The sequence below is a fragment of the Tyto alba genome, unplaced genomic scaffold, assembly GCF_018691265.1.
Source record: "Tyto alba isolate M040663 unplaced genomic scaffold, T.alba_DEE_v4.0 Super-Scaffold_1, whole genome shotgun sequence".
Classification (NCBI taxonomy): Eukaryota; Metazoa; Chordata; class Aves; order Strigiformes; family Tytonidae; genus Tyto; species Tyto alba.
Window position 1 is genome coordinate 19,396,684 of NW_024881261.1, and position 19,843 is coordinate 19,416,526.

General features: G+C 37.4%; 1 protein-coding gene across 5 annotated transcripts in view; it reads right to left on the bottom strand.

Moving 5' to 3' along the window:
• Positions 1-19,843, bottom strand: part of PCGF5 (polycomb group ring finger 5) — a 73,538-nt gene that overhangs the window by 20,423 nt on the left and 33,272 nt on the right. For 3 of the 5 annotated variants that reach the window (XM_042795949.1, XM_042795745.1, XM_042795894.1), the window contains 4 exons: positions 16,667-16,976; positions 5,439-5,535; positions 933-988; positions 751-810 (listed from right to left, as the gene is read on the bottom strand). In XM_042795949.1, the coding sequence (XP_042651883.1) occupies positions 751-810; positions 933-988; positions 5,439-5,535; positions 16,667-16,778 (325 nt within the window). In that variant the 5' untranslated portion in view covers positions 16,779-16,976. Of the gene's footprint in view, positions 1-750; positions 811-932; positions 989-5,438; positions 5,536-16,666; positions 16,977-17,087; positions 17,264-17,487; positions 17,591-19,843 lie in introns of those variants that run through there. The other 2 variants (XM_042795800.1, XM_032984153.2) reach the window with 2 other exon arrangements.

Sequence of the window (19,843 nt, forward strand, 5' to 3'; positions counted from 1 at the left end):
AGAAAAGAACCTTGTCCCTTGTAATGGATGCCAAATGCAAATCAACAAAACTAGTGAAGAAAAAAAATGAAATGTTATGAAGCTGAAAAGAAGATATTATAAACAACTGAGTGCAGAAGAGTATTGCAAGACATTTACTTGACAGGATCCTTTACTAAAAACAGCTATCGCTTCAGCTTAGCAGAGCCTTTCAAAGGTTCTTAAAAATGCCCAAATCAAATAGGCTATGGTATCAAAAACTTGATGTCAAATTAAAGGGGCATAAAAACAGTCTGATGTAGTCCTCACTTAGCACCTCAATACTGAGCTCTCACAGTTCATGGGTCAACTACAAAAAAAAAAAAGAAAGAAAAAAAGATAAAAAAGATAAAGCGTTTTTGAATCTATGTAAAACAATTGTTTAGCATGTGTGGAAAACTGTTTTACTACTTATCATAACTAATTCTTGACAACCTCCTACTTAACAGCTGGTCAAATTCAGCAACAGAAAATAATCTGTAAAAAAGTCAAGTAGTTGTGCATCTTGTTGTATTAAGAAAATTAAGAATTCAACTGGAAAATTGCATGAGTGTTGAACGGGAGATCTTAGGGAAACACAAATAAAAAAAAAAAGGTAAAACAGCTAGTGTTGGTAAAACAACTTGTTAATAGATAAGCAGCAGTATAAAGTGGCCCAGACTACACATATTTGTTACGAGTTTCTGTATGAGCAATGTTAGTTAACACACAAAGAGGAAAAAAAATTATCACCTTGTCCATTTTCTTGAGGTTTGTTTTTCTTCCAAAATTCGATCTCTCGCTGCAGTTCCTCTAGTTAACATCAGAGAACAATCATGTGAATTTTTAAATCAATACTACAGATATACCATTAGAAATAGCCATATTCCCTCCAAAAACCCAAACAGGCAGCCAAAACCAAATGAGAAACTTACGTTCTCGAAGTCCAGGCACCAGCTTAAATATAATTTCCTCTAAGGTGTTATCCAGCCTTTCAAAGGGAAAAAATACATTTCATGTTAAGTAGAAACTAGCATTTTAAGTATTTTTAGCCTCTAAATAACAAAAACTTTTGAATAATAAAATTAATTGCATATTTCTGGTAAGTAATACATCCTGCAAAACCCAGTTGATTTTAGCTTGAGAGACAACATGCATTAAATCTTCTCTCAATCACCTCTTGAATGGATTTCTTTTAGAAATAACCAAGGAATTTATTTTTTTAATGTATAAATACAAAAATTAAGCAAAAGAGAAAATGCATGATACTCTAAAATTTTCATTGTTTTATGCTGCATGCAAACAATTGTGTTACTAAAGAAACAAGCTGTAAAAGCAGTATCCAATCTTAAGGTCCAGGTCATGACTACTAAGCATGAAAATTATAAACTCCATTATCATATTAAATATTCAGGTGCTTCAGTGATAAGGCTGTTATGAAAAACTGAACAGAATATTCCTTACTCATTACAACACTGACAAACCAGTCTTGGCAGGACAGAGAAGACCACAGAGCATCCATGCTGCTCTGGCTAGACAGTTCTCAGTACCCAACATAGTTCATTTATACTATTTAAATCTGCTATGAGTTTGTCTACCAGATGACAATACACAGTACAGGCACGTCCTCTGATACCCTAGTATTAGTGCCAGAAATAGCTATTACAGTCCCTTCCAGAGGACACAGTGCATTTACCTTTGTTGCTGAAGTGAAAATATTTTTTTTCCCTTTTCTCTGAATTTTACCTACTCTCCTATCCATTTAATTTAGCAACAGCTTTCTAGTTGCACTTCCTTTCCCTATCTCGCTTATCCTTTGGCTTCCTCTCTCTCACATTCTTTTTCCTTTTACTTTCTTCCCTTTGCTCTCTACATCTTGTCCTGCGAAGAGTAATTCTCACTGCCCATAGCCTAAACAAAAACCCATGACAAAACAAAGTACTAAGAAATATGGATAGAGAAATGAAGTACTTTGAGATTCAGTCAGAAGCTACAATACCATAAATGCCTTTGGAATATTTTTAATTGCCTTATTTTTTCATCTCAATATTGATATATCTCTCTAGACATATGTATATATTTGCATGTATACATACATGTATGTGTACATGCTATTAATGATACACTGTAGGTCTGTTATAAAACATATGACTGTTCTCTGTCTTTTGTTCACTAGCAGCAGGAAAGTAAGAAGATGACAATGATTTTATTGTCGAGGAATGCCTAAAAGCTATTTTAATAGATAACAATTACCTTCTTATAGTAAATACATGAGCATTCCAGGTTCTCTTCTTCACAGAATTTGTATTCGTAATTGAAAGTTTACAGTTAGACCTATTACCCGATCATCTTGTTCTGCGACTAGTTCCCTATGTTATCTGTCAGTTCATGGAGACGGTCATACCATAAGAATACTCAAGTTTAAGGCAAAACCACAATCCATTTTGTAATTGCTGCTTCTTATAAGGACCAAAAATAAAAAAATCTTCAGCAAGTGAAAGAGACCTCCCCTAAAACAAAGAAGCATAGAGAGTACTTTCTCACAGATAAGAAGGAAATAAAAATCATGGGATGTCTGAGCACTTAGCTTCTGATAGATGACAATATAGGTCTACCTTTCCAACTGGTATGTTATTTCTTCTAGCCTCTCCTATCAATATCTAATGAAACTATACAGTACTGCTTTCTATGAAGTTCCCACAGCAGAAACTTGGGAACCTGTCTCGGAGATGGTATTCATTTCACATTGCTCCAATCTTGATCACCAATCAATTGTTCCACATTTCACAAAGCTCCAATCTTCATAACTTGCTTATTAAGAGAAAAGAAATAAGAACTTAAAAAGAAAACATCACTACCTTAATTCAAATTCCCATGAACCGTTCCTCAGGAAGGTATAAAACATGCTGTATTTTCTACACATATTTTTGAAATTTTCCACTTTCTAATTAGTCTTCAGTGGCCCAAAACAAAAGTCACTAGTAATGCTAACATAGGAAGAAAACCGGTATGAATCAATACCTTAAAAAATGCAGAAAAAATAACACTTGTTTGATCTTTATGTACAGGGGAACTAAACCTAAGCTATAGGGGAAAAAAAAAAAATTATAAAGATTCTCAATTTCAGATGCATCTTACAGTGTTCCTATTATCCATGCCTATTAGCAATCTGTAACAAAGGTTTGTATTTCTGTGACTCGCGTCAAACCCACTTCAAAATGAAACTGCTTGACATAACTCCAAAGTTAGTCTCATTTAATGATACTTCCTCTTAATGCTGAAATAAGAACATTAATAATTTAGACACACCTCTTTCCACCCCCACATCCAACCTCCAAACCAGAACATATAAAAAGAACCAAACATTTATGTCAGCTTCATATATTTTTTTTTACCTCTTCTATAATATTGAATGAGTTATAAAATCAAAGCTACTCTCTGATAATCGCTAATTATCTGAAATTAAGCAAATGAAGACTATCACTCAAGAAAACTTGCATCCAAAGCAGCATGCTACCAAGAAAAAAAGAAGTCTGCCTTCATGGTATAACCAGCACAAACCCTACTGAATACTTATGATGAAGAATTCTGCTAAATCAGTAAGGTGAATTCTAGAATTTAACACTCTTCCTAGTTTTTAATTTTAGAGTTCAATGCTGAATTTCAGACTTAGGCTTATAGTTTCAACAGACCCTAAATGCTGCCAACTAAAAGATACACCTAAAAAACTCACATAGTTATGAAGTTATTCAGAACTGAGTTTATAAAATTTATCTCAAAGATCTCAGTTAAAAATACTATATACAGTGTTCAATGCCATTTCTCAGAAAATGACTGCATTGTTGAGCAATGATGGGGCCAGTTTCTACAGTCAAAGTATAAAACATGTATTAAGTTATGCAGGCAACATCCAAAAAAAGATAATTCCATTACACTGCTCGTGCTCTTTTGGTTATTAGTTTAGCAAATGTTTAAAACTGTTTCATAAAATTCAACCAGCAAACTACTAGTTATATGCAGTTTGTTGGCAAATAAAAACAATGACTCTAAAAGGAGTTTCAGGGAATAATTTCAGAGGAGATGGCTCTTCCCACATTTCTGGTTTGTGGTCTTAACTTTTCTCACCCTTCTATAAATTCCTGCTTAAAGCATAGTATTAATTTATTAAACATCTACTAGATGTTTCAGAAGATGGATTATTTTAGCTCCTATGAAATGGTCCTGTCAGAATAAAAATAATATTTTTTAAATGCTTTTGCTTTCAGCTTATTAGTAGCCTTATGGACTCTGTATAGCATCTTTTGTTATGGCTGACACAGCACCTCAGACACCGACAGGAGATCAGAATAATACTTATGGTAAGCACCTACATAAACCCTTTCAGTCCTACCCTTCGAAAAAACATTCAGATGATAAAGACTTAAGTTAATAACACCCTTTAGAGTTGCTGAATTTAATCTCCCTCACCTACCCTCTTGGTATATAACTGAAGCATTTGAATTGCTATGCACATACGTACCAGTCGAAAAATCAAAGCAAAATATGACAAACTGTAGCAAACACAATGATATTAGGAAATAATACCAACCCTAGTAAATTCCAGATGTAAATATTTATTTTAACATTGATGTAAGAATATATCTTCCTAAGTTCACAACAGTATTACAGTAATACAGGGGGGAGTGGGTGGGTAGAGGGAGTGTTGGAAGTGAGCGCAGGGAGTGGCTTCATCATTTTAGGAAAACACCAAGTTCACCCACTTATGACATTTCTTGATTTCTCTGCTATACTTGTAGGATGGCTATCATATTTGTTTCAACATAAGTTTACTAAAAGAGAATCCAGTATTTCAAGAAAAATAATTGTTTAAAGAAAGATGTGTTATTGTGATATAAAAAATGCAAACTCTCAAGAAAAGGTATTTTTAGTGTCAAAACTTTCTTTCATTACTGTCTTTGAATTGAAATCTGCTGTCAGATTAATGAAGATCGGTAGATCTATGCCCTGGAAAACATTCAGTTCTTTGCATGATTAATTTCTGACATTTCTCTAAGAAGATAAGAATTTGCATGCAGTTTGGAATGCCCTAAATTGTTTGAAAAAAGAAACTCTAGAATTTAATTTCATGTAAATAACAAAAGATATCTGGTCCATTTATTTAATAGAGGTATTAAAATATTTATTTTAATATGTACAATATACTCAGTCTTTCCATGTCTTTCCCTTATCTTTCCTCCTTTTATTAGATCTGAAAAAACTCAATTTACAATTTATTAGGAGATGAGAAATCAACAGAATCTATGGCCAAAACCAGTTGATATATGTATTATACAAACAAGCAAACAAAAAAAAAAAAATTTCTTTCAGGATAAAGATATGAAGGTTTTTTTTAAATTTTTTTGTTCTTCCATTTCAGCAAATGTTGTGCAATGTCATCTTACCTTAACATTTCTAGTGGATTGGTCTCATGCACTTGGTTGCCACACCTGGGACAGTCATTGCTGTCTTCAAAGTGTTGAACAATACAAGTCTTACAAACTAAGGGACATAAAAAAAAAAAAAAAAAAGAAAAGAAAAGAAAAAAGGAAAAAAACAACTTAGACTAAGATCTAAAGAATATTGTTTGAACATGACCTAATGATACCAGCTAGCTACTTCATGCATCAAAGATAAAAGAGTATTAATTTAAAGCAAATAATTACAACGTATCGTATGCACTTTTTGTTCCTCAAAGCCATAGCTAGTTCTGTTCTGCCAAGACACTGAGTTCAGCAGCACAGGTTAGACAAGTGCTGCTTCAAAGTATGCAATATTTTTACTACTCAGAATTCTCCCAGCATCATAAAATGCAAACCCCATCCCGTGTAGCACATGTAAAGAGCAGGTTCTGAGAAAGTGCATGCTGGGGAGCTCTGGCCCAGCGGCGCAAATCATCACTTCAGCTGATTTGAAAATTACTTATGCACATTATTTTCTGTCCAATGGTCTTGCTGGCAACTGAAGATACTGTTGTAAACATTTATTATAAGAGAAATGTTCACAGAAATTGTACACAGGTCCAAAGTGTCTATGTTTCCCTCTTGACACAGCACCTTCAAAAGCAATGACAGAACTTACAGTAAACATTTAATGTTTGAATCTTATAATGAAAAATCAGAATCATGACCATGGCAAGTATAAACAAACTCAAACCAACAACAATGTGAATTTAAAATACAATAAACTGAAAGTAGACTAAACAAGGTGCTATGCTACTGTTGCTTCCAAATGATTAATTGCAACTGTAGATTTTTATTGCCATTAATAAGAAAATGGAAACCAAGCTGATAGGAACAAATATGCCTTCTATTATTACTGTGTTACAACATTCTGGATGGAGATAAACTCTATCCTCTGATTATTAATACTTCACCTAAACTGAGAACTGCAAAATCATCCGTAAATGGACTGCAAAAATAAATGGGCTGCTGCAACTGCAATATGCTTTCTGCTGAAACACTTAAAGAAGTAAGCATACCTCTAAACAAGCTGGTAAATCCTAATTATATGACAATCTTTAAGGAATCTTGAAATTCCTTTAACAAATGTCACCTAACAAGCAAAGCCTGCATTTATCTTTTCCTTAGTATGCTTAGAACAGTTACTACAAATCAGCTGATGCTGATAATGCACACATATTAAACCTCCTTGTAAGTGTTTTTACAACTGCTTTAAAACACTAACTTAAGGACATTAACTTCATAGCTGTGGCTGAAATTACAATAAAGTTTTCCCTTTAAGTCTGACGGACAGACTTTAAAGTTCTCTGGCTCTTGGCTCACTCCCCAAGATAAAGGCCCTCGCTGGATGCAGGGCAGATTTCTGACGATCTGGTAAAATGAGCTCAGGAAGCCCTCGAGTACTGTCAAACAAGCCCCGTCAGTGGGGTGCAGTGCTGTCCTCTGCACATGGGGACTCCAAAGCAGCCGAGAACACTGATGCTATGAGAGCACCACTCCGCCCTCAGGATACGAGTTAGGGTTAGGGTTAGGCATTTAGCGCTGGCATACAGATGCAAGAACCTGTAATCACAGAACTCTTCTTATATCACAGATCTTCTATAATTTGTTGAATTACTAGACTTAATTGATTTTTGCACATGCATTCCCTTGCACTTCCACAGGGTAAGAGGTCTAGTACAGAAGAGCCAATGCGATGTTCCATACCTACAACATTTCTTTGCTTTTCTATATACGTTTTATAACCAATACTCCTAAAACTAAACATTTTGCTACTATACTTACAGAATACAAAGGATTTCATCACCCACATAGCAGCCCTCATGCTGGCCTAACAGAGCATTTAAGAACACACCAAAATTAAAGCACGAGTCTGAATAACTTTTAAAATATATGTAAATATTTCTATAATGTCTCCTCATTAATATGACTGAGAATCTCCTTTAGAACTGAAAGTAACAGAAGATACCCTTGAAATTGAAAAGATATGAACATTCTCAGCTCAAAGTTTTTCTTAAGATGTAGTGTCTGCACATGTTCAACCCAGGGGCAACCATCACAAGGTAGAATTCTTTAGCTGATCAGTAACTCCTCAACCACCCCAGCTCCCATAACTATCTGAACTATCTTTCTTTCTGCCATCCACCTGAAATGCAAAGAACAGGGAGCAACTGAAGGCTAAATTCAGTTACTTCACTAATCAAAACCCAGACACATACAGACAATGAGATAATAGGGATGAGGCACAGACAGTAAAATATATTAAAAAAATCACCTCTCCAAGACTATCTATCACCGTTCTCTTTTCTTAAATTAATGTACTAGCTGGGTAAGGGTTAGAACTTTCTGATTTCAACTAGCTATGCCAAAATTAAATAGATGTGGGATTTTAAAAATTTCTTTACCTACATTAATTATAGACATTTTTAGCTGCATTGTTTGTTTTGGATATAATTTCTTTTTTTTTTTTTTTTTTTTTTTTTTTTTTGCACTTTACCTTAAAATAGTTTAAGTTTTTGTAAGATTTTAGAGCAAATAGATAAGAACATGACATTGCTTACTAAAAGGTGTCATGAACTCTGCAGTGCTCCCTTTAAATCAATATCCTGATCCTAAGCACAATTTCCAGCACCTTCAAAGGTAACAGAGTGTACCCTCATTTCAGGCACACAGCCCTGGAGAGGAAGGGGTATTGTATTGTAACATGTAATAAACAAAAAGCTCTCTCATCTGTAGCTAGATAACAGGGTGCATGCTTGGTCCCCCAAGGTCAGGAAGTGTCACAAGTGGGTCTCAGAGTCACAGATGAAAAAGCAGCATCACTTTCCCAAAGTTATACCTTTTGATCAGGCATTGCCATAAGACTTAATGCTCTGTAAAAACATGTACTAAGAAACAAATAGAAACTCTACAGGTGTTCTGACCTGAATTACTTGCAAGCAGCGACCTAAGTGCACAGACAGAATTTGATTAGCTGGCCAAAGAACATAACATAATATTCTCCAAAAATATTCTTGCTTATCTTCAAAATCTGATTACTGTACCTTTACTTTTTTGATACTACCAGTAGTAGTGAACTTTGTCCAAAAAAATGGCTCCAGCTAAATCACGAGCATTCCATGTCATTTGAATTAAGAAAAACCAACAGCCAATAACACTAATTAATATGAAATTCTAATACAGTGTTCATAAGAAAGCTAAGATAAAGTGAGCTTTTCTTTCTGAAATAGGCCATCCTGGCATCATGTCATTTGTTTATCTTGCTCTTCTTGAGAAATGAGAATTGAGCCAATCATGAAAAGTCTTACTCTAAACATGATAGGAAAATCAAAACAGAAGACAACATGGCACAAAAACATGATGAAGGCTCTTAAAATCTGACGGTAATATGTAATCACTGTAAAAAATTAAAAATATTTAAAATACAAGACCGTATGCAGACATAGTGGCGAAACTGCATGTATATTTATTTATTTAAGCAACCCAAAGATTTTTAGAAAGAACATAGTCTAGAAAAGGAGATATTGACAACAATTAAAGTAGTTGATACATTGTTGAAAAACATCTTCCCTATTCATTAATGAGGGAGATGCCTTCTATTTATCAACAACAACAAAAAAATCAGGATATTTTTGGGCATGATTCTCTTACATTACTGAAGCAGAGAGCATCAAACAATTAAATGTAGAGTTACTAGGTCTGTGTGACATAAAACAAAGGACTAAATAGGATTAACCTGTTAAATCTGATGTCAGATATAGTAAAATTCTGAAACAAGACTCCTAGAATAGGTACTTCTTTGATGACTTCAATGAGAATGAAAATAACCATATTCTGCCTAAGGTTCTCAAAGAATCTGTGAAGTATGCTACTGTCTATTGAGCTCTTCAACTGCAGCACCTTCTGTCTCATAATCCTGGTATCTATACTGTGCTGAAGGTAGAGATGATACACTACTGTCAGGAGAAAGTGTACAGATTAGTGGCAAGTGATGATAATACTGACGAGAACTGCAAGGTTAAGAATCATGTGCTATCTCAGAAATTCCATTAATTGGAGAACCTCAGTTTAAAGAGCGTGGGGAAAAAAAGGCTGAGAACCTAGTATGATGATGAGATTGTGAAATCTAAGAGAGTTGTGAATAATGGCCATATGAAAATTTAGCTTAAATATGCTGAGGTAAGGAACATAAGGGTTTGGTTTACTCTAGATCTTTTCTGACTTGACTTCACAGAAACTGAGCTTAGTTTCTCTTTTTCTGCTTAGTTACTCTTTTTCAACGGAGAACTGCAAGTGGGATGGAGTTCCTCTTCTGCTAGCTCCTACAATAAAGGAAGGGGTTGGTCTTTACTTGTTTTTTTGTAAGCCTCCTGTCCAGTAGAAATAGCAGCATCTCTATGGGATCAGTCTTTCTAACCTGACAGCAATTTTAAATGATTGATAAAGAATAAAAAGATTGGAAAAAATTATATAAATATAATTGGTATTGATCAATATTAATTTTGGAACTGATAAACCTAACCCATAACCTTCTCTTACTTGGAAAATTTTTAGCAATGGAGACTCTAAGAGGATTAGCACGAAAACTCTTCAAAAGGATTAGCAGTGGCTCCATATCAATACCAGAGTGGTTTTTCTTTTTTTTTTTTTTTTTTTCTTCTGTCAGCAATTAGTACTAGTCCCCTTCAGAAAGCATTTCCCTATGTTTTAAGAAAGGTATGTCTGAAATTCTTGAAGAGAATTTAATTCCCTTTGCTTGCTCTTGAGATCTCTGCTCCATTCACATCAGAGAGTTTCTCCAAATCTATGATGAGATGACACTGAAAGGAGTCACTGATTTGTTTTGTAAAGATATTTTAAACTTGGCATGGCTAGATTTTTTTGTTTGTTTTCCAAACTAAAGACAAATAGGGTGTATCTGAACTATGGCTTCTATTTATACCTTGAAGAAATTTGAAATTGTTACTGTTCAGAACTCTATGCCACGGGATAGATATCCAACACACTTATTTGAAGTCAGATGATTGACTTCCCAAAACCCCCCAAACGCTAAACACTGTTAAACATAAGGCTTGCTAAAATCCACAATAATGTAACTTGAAGAAATATTTATAATGTAAACCAATCTATAGAAAGGAACTGAATTCCTCATTCTGAACATATTAATGTGCTCTCTTTATACCTTTTTTGAGAGAACACAGCACCCCTGGAAGCCATGCATGGTCCAAGAAAGGGACTAATGATTAATGAAGAGCTTAATCTCCAGTGTAAGAGAGGTCTTTGAGTAGAATATGTACAGATAAAACATCATGAGGAAACAAGAATCTTAAGCCAGTCCTATATGTTCATATTATCTTCTCCAACAAACATACAGATCTGGATCACGTCTTTGTGCATCCAGCTCAAATCACGAGGTCATCTTGTACCATGACAAACCCCTTGAAATTGTAAATCAATACTCTAGTAACCTAAAACAACTGTTGCTTTTTCTCATTTAAAGCTATGTTGCTATGAGTATTTGCCTGTCAAAACTAAATGTGGTTTACCGATAGCAATGCAAAAGTAAAAAATACATAGATTCTAGCACTCAAGAATAATGAACTGATACATGATATTCGTAGTAGGAGTAGGATCATCAACCAGTATTTTCAGATATGATAGCTATAATCATCCTCTGTTACTCTCAATATAAAACACTGAACATTTTTCAAAGCCTATCACTTTGAAGTTTCACGGAACACGATTAAGTCTAAGTATTGAGTGAAAAGGGTAGGGAAAAAAGGAATCTTTAAACACAGTTAAATTACATATATTTAATTCACCAACTTAGGGAGAAAAAAAAAAAATCAAACAGAAACATTAACATTTCCGGTACAGATTAACAAAATTACATGTTTTCTCTTGCTTTACTGCAGGTCATGGTGTGGCAGCAAACAGGCAAAAGAAAACAACTCAACCAAAATGTACAGTCTGTAGAAGTTTGAGGTACGTGCAACACGTCAGTGAAATGAGGACCTGAATTTCATGGTTGTACTATGACACTTCAGATGAGCCACAATAAAAGTCAAACTCACATAAGATGATTTACTACAGCTGATAAAAGCACTTGTGTGACATATGCTAATTAGCTGGCAACAATAACATACTACACAACGTTATGTTTTCCAGTAGAAAGATATCTGGTTCATACATTCTTTCAGTTTTTTGTAATCAGATCAAAAATACAGATACAAGTGTCGGGACTGTGCTGTAGGTCATCTTACGCAAACAAAAAAAGTGCCTATCTTATGCATATCTACACACATAGTGTTCAATGAAGACTCTTCCTAGGTCATTGTTTAAATGCCGATTAACAAGTTACCTAAATAAAACTTCATATTGCATCTTTAAAACAAAATATTCTACAAGAGGAAGTTTAATCAGTTAACTGTGGGACAAATTCCTTGTCAGAACTCATCCTCTAAATTCTTCCAAGGATCTCCTCTCTCAAAGTTAATCACTCTTTGACTCAGTGAGCAAAGGAGCGGCACAGGATATGCACCACTAGTGGAACATTCAACACATCTCAGTGATAGCACAGAGATGTAACAAGCCATCTGGTATGATTAATGAAGTATCTAATTACCTACCTTAAACCTTCTTTAAAAGCACTTACTTTTAAGGGAAGTTTCTGCACAAAAAACAGGACAGAAAACTTTAATATACTTAACCACCCTTTGCAGAAACTATACACGAGCCTATTCCACTGTTAATTGCAACTACCAGACACAGACAGACTGGATTCTCTTCCGTTTAAAGGCAGAGATAGTTTCAGTACATGGTGATCAAAAAAGACATTTTGGGTTGAAATCTTCTGTTTCAAAATAAGACAGATCCGCTAACTTTTAAGACCTGCTACATGTCATTGACTGAAGCTTCTGCAGGAGAAGGAGTATGCAAGCAGCTCAGCTTGCTTGTCTGAGGGTGGGAAATTTTGCTGCAGTAAAGTTCTTTTGAGATTGCCTGGTGAGAGTATAAGTTTTTAGCCAAATGTGAAAAACACTCTGCTTACAAGATTATCGGTTTGATATTGAAAACTACATCTCTGGTTATTTTCCTGCATGGAAGGACATTTCTGAAAGTTCCTAGACTGCTCTGGTTGACAACTTCTTAAAGTAAATACTAGAGAGACCAACTGAGTAACACACCACCTGATCTGCTGTTCAAAGACAAGGAAAACCTGGTGATAAATACAGCCACAGATGGCAGCTCGCCTTGCAGTGACCACAGGATAACTGAGTTCAGGATCCTGAGGAAGGTTACAATGTTAAACAGTGGAGTTAAGATTCTGAACTTCAGGAGATGGGACTTCAGCTTGTTTAAGCAACTGCTAGTCAGATTTTCCAATGAGGCTATCATCAGAAAGAAAGGGACATCAGAAAGAAAGGAGAGTTGGCTGGTTTTTTAAAAAAGAAAATGTATTTAGATCTCAAGAGCTAATCAGCCTACTGTACAGGGAATTTTGTCAGAAGAACTGCTTAGTGTACAAGCTTTCTAATTAATATGCAAAAATAGAACATATTAGAAGTAGAAACAAGGATGGGATACAAAATCATTGCTCTGGCATTTAGGGACAAAATTAGGAAGGCCAAAGCCCAGCCAGAGTTAAAATTTATGAGGAACATAAGGGGATTCTGCAAGTAGGCTGGAAATGAAGGAAGTTCAGACAAAATATTTGTCTGTTGATAAATGAGGGAAACAACTTAGGAATAAATTATATAGAAAGGTGTGAAGTCCTCAATATCTTTTTTGCCTTGGTTTTCACAGGCAGAGGCTGATCCCAGATCTCCATGCATACCAGCATGATTTGGTAAGGAGAAGGATAACCAACAGTCAGAGAGCAGCACATTAGGGCCTACTGAGAAAAGCTGGCTGTATTCAGATCTATAGGCCAAGTAGAATTCACTAAGGTGAAAGATTATCAACATAATCATGGTGATTGCGGGAGGTGCGTGATGACTAGAAAAGGGTAGTGTGTTATGCTCACTTTTAAGAAAGATGAGAAGGATGACAAATGGTAACTACAGCTAAACAGTTTCCCCCAGCTCCCTGGAAAGATGGAAGATCATGTCATGTCTCTTGGAATCAACTTCCAACTACATGAGAGACAAAAACATAATCAGGAATAGGCAATATTTATTTACCAAAAGTGAATCATAGTTGAGGCTAGTAGGTGATCTATTAACAGCCATTTGAATAGCAGTTACAGGAGTGACTGAGCCCAGCTCTTCTTGGTAGTGGCAAACAGTATGACAAGAAGCAATAGTCACAAGTTGTTGTTTTGTAGGACATTCAGAAAAACTTCTTCACTAGGTAAACAGTGTAGCACTGGCAATGGTTATTAATAGAGGCTGTGGAGACTCCACCCTTGGAAATTCACAACTCAACTATACAAAGCCATGGCTTGATCTGGTATACTGCTGGCAACTAGCCTGCCCCATGCATGAAGTCGGCTTAGATAACCTCCAGATGTCCCTTCCAACCAACATTTCTGTGATTGTGCAAACAGTCCACTATCTTTTAGGACACTAAAGAATGTTCCTGACGAAAGTTTATTTTCTGAGTTTTGTAAGTGCACATTGTACTAAACAACAGTGACTCAGGAAACAGATGACAGAACATACTCTTCAGCTCACATCTAGCCTGCTTCAACCAGCAGTTCTTAAACACCCTTGACAACTGTGTAACAGATCAGAAAAAAAGGTCTTAGTGGACAAGACAAAACCATTCTGTTGCAAGTATCAAAAAAGAAACAAAGTATTGAATTTGCAGAATAATTATTTATTTTACAGTGATATAAGCATTTCCTTCCCAACAGAGATAGGAAACTTTGTGCTGCTGATGCCCAAGCTGCACTTATTCTTCCCAGTCAGTGGTGGAGTTGTCTGTCCAACATTTCCAAAAACCCCACCAGAAATACCTGTTATTAAAAAGACACACATTTCTCAGAGCAGAACTTCACTACTTAACATTTTTCAGCAACACAGAAGATGTGAATTAACCACTAATTGATTTGGTTACTACTGAACACATTACTTCCTCTGTGATCACTGGAGAACATCTATGTCAATACACGCTTTTCATCTTGTCCCGAGTAATATGTTGCACTCCCAGTATCTAATGAATTTATGCTGCTTCTTAAACCATTCATATCTGCACATTTTGATAATTTGTGCAACACCGTTTTGAATTATGGCAATTAGTAGTACAAGACAAATACCAAAGGACAGTTAAAATCATTGTATTTTGTGGTAACTATTTGGATATGACTTAAGAACCATACCTGTACTTCAAAAAAAAAAAAAAAGTTTAAACATTTTCTAAAAGCCAAAATATAAAATAATATCAGAGTATCATCATGAATTCTGCCACATACAGATCACCTTTTCCTCTACAGATCTAAGACTTCTATAATACCATTTCAAGTTTTTAATTTTCCTTTCCATCACTGTAAGCTTAGTATTTTGGCAACTAAACTTTGCTTTAAAGAAACACCACCTTCTTTCCTGCAGTTCTACTTAATGACCCAAACACATGGCAGCTTTTCTATGAGGAGACCTGTGCAACTATGTGGAAGCTCAGTAAAAAAATCCACACACTAATCTGGGCACTAGGCAGTAACAGAGATGTCTCAGTGAAGAGCTCACAATCTACAAGTGAACAAAAGAAACAGATGTTGCGGAGAAAAAAATGCTTCTTCTGCCATTATTATTTTGTAATGGGAACAAAAGTAAATAAACAAATTGTCTAAACTGAAAAATACCATAATAAACATAAAATTTTTTTCTAAGTTTGAGTTGATTTCTGATGCAACTTCCCCCCCCTCACACACTCCAACCTTTTAAAAGTTACTACTGTTCATTAAACATCAACCATAAAAAAAATAACTGATATTGGAAGTTTTCCATTTTCTTTAAAGGGAAAGATAATTTTATAATAGCACTCTCCCTACTGCTTTATTTCTTCAAGTTCTTATAAGGACACTTTGCTTCTCTCCTCCTGAACTTAAATTCCTTTACCAAGTAACCCAAACCAGAAGAGTAGAACCACAAAACACATAATAATCCTTAGGTGATATTGGACTTGCAAAAAGTCAAGTCAACATTATTTTTTGTCAAAAACTAAACTAAAAATAATATTATTATAATGGTAACCAAAATTATCTTTGTACTATAAACAACATGTAGGAACAATTTTTTTTCATTCCCTGTGTGCTTGATATACTAGGGACATAACACCATAATGAAAAAATTAACAGTCAAGATAATAACAACTTTAAGAACAACACTGCACAGAAGTGACAGGAAATGCTAGGACAAGGCTTTTAACTGTTATTTATTAAAGGTTTCAAAATGGAAAATTTACCAGAAAACATACAGTTACCCTTACTCCTCTTTTAGAGGAATTCAAATTTTATTTGGAAAAATGCCAAATTCTCAAGAAGGTCCAAGCAAACTATCTTCTGTTCGGTAATAAATGTAAAAAAGTCAAGCGTGTAAGTAATTTAGCTTGTGGAAGTAAGATGACTGAGTTTGATAGGACTATTCATATGTCTAATCTAGTGCACATCAATGTTTTAAAAGTATTAGGAGCGTAAGACAACCTGAATAACTTTTCCTGAGTCAGTTTCATTCAGGGATCTACTCCCTAAATAAATATTTTGCCAACTCCGAAGTATTTTTATGCATTGTGCCATGAAACACATTACAAAGACATGTGAGGCAGTACTGACCAAACTGGTGTGTCCATCATGCGCACTGCCAACAGATACATTTGCTTAAGTTTCAAAAGCATAGTTGTATTATCAAAACAGCATACCCGAGCTAATGATCTTACTTGTGATTAGCCAGGACGCAGTGGTACATGTTTGGTACTAGAGCCAGCAGGATCATCACTAGCCTGGGGAAGGAAAAGGGGTATCTTTACTCTGCAAGGTGTTAAGCAGAGTCGACACCCTCAGTATGACCCAGGTGGCAGACCAGCGTCTAGGAAACCCCACCAGAAACTGCGCAGCATTGCAGGCAACGCTTCAGGAGTAAACAAAAACCAGCACAGAGATCATATTAAACATGTAAACACTCCTAGGAAGTATCACTTATGAAGGAGGGAATATTTTGCAAAGTGCTACTTACAGGTATGTAGGCACTCAGTTACTGTAGTTGGCTTGATGAGATAGCCTTTACAGATATAGCAGGTGATATGAGGATTGAAATCTTTCACCAAGTGCTTCCTCTGAGTAGCCATTCGTGGGGTAGGAAATGCTGGCGGAGTGCTCGTGGCCAGAGGAGCAAGTCTGAGAGACGTAGATGCCCGCGGTTCACAACAGCTGCAGTGCTGCTCTGTGCAACTGGACTTCTCCAGGCATTTGCTCGTAACTCTGAAGGTCTCACAGGGACATGGCTCATAACTCCTGCTCCTGTGCCAGGCGAGTCATTTTCCTACCTGTAACACACGTGGAAAGAGAGAGGTGTGTGAACCTGGCAGCACAGTGACGGTGCCCCGGAGGACGAGTGTCGCCATGAACTTGGCAGGGGCACCCGGGTTATTATTTACATAACCACCGCTCCGCGCTCGGCAGCCGAGGTCCGAGGCAGCGCCCCTGCCCCGCCAGGCTCCGGCCGCCGGCGGTACAAGTCTCCGGGAGCGGCTGGGGAGCGCTGACAGGTGCCGGGGCCGCCGGCCAGCCCCGCCGGGCTCCACGGCGGCCCCGCCGCCCGCCCGGCTCGCCCCCGCCCAGGCGCGCCGCGGTGCGCAGGCCTCGGAGGGCCCCCGCGGGGAGGAGCCCTCCCCGGCGCCGCGGGAGCCCGCCGGCAGGCGAGGGCGGCGGGCGGGCGGGATTTAGCCCAGCGCTCGCCCAGTTCCAGTCCCGTCCCCGCTCCGCTCCCTCCCCCCTCCCCTCACCCCTCTCGCTTCCCGCCCCCGCCTCGGCGCCCCCCCCCCCCCCCCGCCGTACCTGGCGCAGCCCAGCGGCCTCGGGCGGGCGGCCGCCGAGCGAAAGAGAAAGGGAAACGGCGTGCGCCTCCCACCCGCTTCGAGCCCTCCCCCCTTCCCTCCCCGCCAGGCTGCCGCGGCCGGTCCCCGGGCGGGTGGGACGGGCGCGCAGGCGCTGCTCCCCGGCCGAGCCCCGCTGCGCCACGGCCCGCAGCGCCGCTCCGGGGCGGGAGGCGCCGGGAGCCCCTGAGCGGCCCCGCCGGCCGGGCGCCGGGGCGGGCGGGAGCGGAGCGGGGGCGCTGCCGGCCGCAGGTAAGCGCAAGAGCGGCCCGTCCCTCGCCCCGCTTCGGCCCTTGCACCGCTTCTTAAAAACAGCTTCGGCTTCTGCCCGTGAAACTTAAACTCCTTCCGTCCCTCAGGAGGAAATACTAAACCACTGGACTAAGTTAGGCCCAAATCATGTAAACAGACGTGTTATACATGTGCTTCCCTCTAACCGGGACCAGCTAGCACGAATGAACGCTGACTCCGTGGTTCTACGCATCGGCTTTTTGCTCCCCTGTTCACCGAAATGTACTGTATTACCGTTGTTTGCATTATTATATCATAAAGCACACACTGCTGAGCCAAAGGTTACAGAAAGCTAAACTCTAACACAGAAAACAGACAACATAGACTATATATATCTCATGGGAATATTATTCTGTCAGTTTAGCAGAAGTTGACGTTTTTCAGAATGAGCGTGAGAGTGGCCCTGCTTGCATGTAGACTAAGCATGATACAGTGTTATTAAACTCATATGCATGCATTTGAAACAAGCAACTGCTAATGCTCTCGTGGCTGTTTCAAAATTACTGTGTCTGGTAAGATTTGTTTTAAAAATAAACTTGATTCTAAGATTTCGAAGCATAGTTTATCTAATGGCCTTATTTGAATTTTTTTTTTTTCTAAACAAAATTATCAACTAGGCTTATGTTTATACAATAATGGACACACAATATTCTGTTCAAGCACATTAAAAACACAGAGTAACATCATTTATTATACTGTATAGCCCATACAGTAATAATTGCCCAGTAGTTGTGATACTTGCAAGTGTACACAACTGGTATAGATTCCCACAAGCCATAGCGGAGTCCCTCTTTTAAGGACTAACAGTCCCATGCCAGGTAAGTGACAGTAGACATGACAAATTCTTGCCTCATCGCTTCACAAAGTAAGAGCTCAGCCCTGCTGGTACTAAGCTGTATTTATGGGATGCTGAGTGCCTTTAACTCTCACTGAACTTGATGAAAGTTGATGCATTCAGCACCTTTCCAGGCCACAACATAAAGAACAAATGAGAAGCAGTGCAGAAGAAACACTCATTTCATTATCAGAGGAAAGCAGAATAACAAAGATCCTTAAATACTCACTCCTACTTTATATCATGAGGCAAGAAATTATGTTAATAAATGCCTATGAATTAATTATAATTTCAAAGGTAGTTATCACCTAGCATTGCATACAACAGGTTTATATAAAAATACAGGGCCATATAAGTGATGTGAGCATTTTGTTCTACTTATTGCAGTTAAAAGTAACAGAGGAACAGTGTTTGAATCAAACAAGGTAGTCATTTTCATATTATGAGAGAAACAGAATTAACAAAATAAACTGAGCTAGTCAGAGTAAATATATATCGTGTATTAGTGACAACAAATGCGGTATTAGAGAGGGCGATTATAGCCCTCAAGGCCTCAAGTGATGAAAGTACAGCTGCTTCCATTTTTCTGTGTTTCTTAAACTTCTGACTTTCCTATTGACTGACTTGTACTCAGCAGTTCTCAGAGTGTCTTCTAACACTTTTTAAAAAACTAAGTCATTTTTTACATATATGAGCTCGTCTAACACATAGAAAATAAAGGCTGCTTTCTAAGTATTACCAAAGTAGAGAAGTAGTTTGTTGAAATCTCTGAAGAACTACTAGATCACCCTAATGTGAAACAGAGTAATTCTTCATATTTAATATGAATAAAATGTATCTTTATAAAGGAACAGCCAGGACACGTAAGAACTTGTGAACTCTGAGCATTTTGTTAATTTTACTTATTAATGCAGCTCCGACATTTTTGAAAAATATGAGTGTTTGATGTCAGTTCTCAAGTAAATTCCAGAGAGAAAATAAACATTGGTCAACACATTCAAGTTCTCAGTAACATCTGAAATATTTTGAAATAATTCTAATTCTGCAAGTAGATCCATGTTGAGTACAACCTCACATCCCTATAGAGCTATACCAGAGTCTGTTTCTACACAAGTCTCCAATTAACCTCCAGTTATCCTAAGAGTTACTCATATTTTGTAGATGGAAGAATTACTGGGACACATCTTGTCTG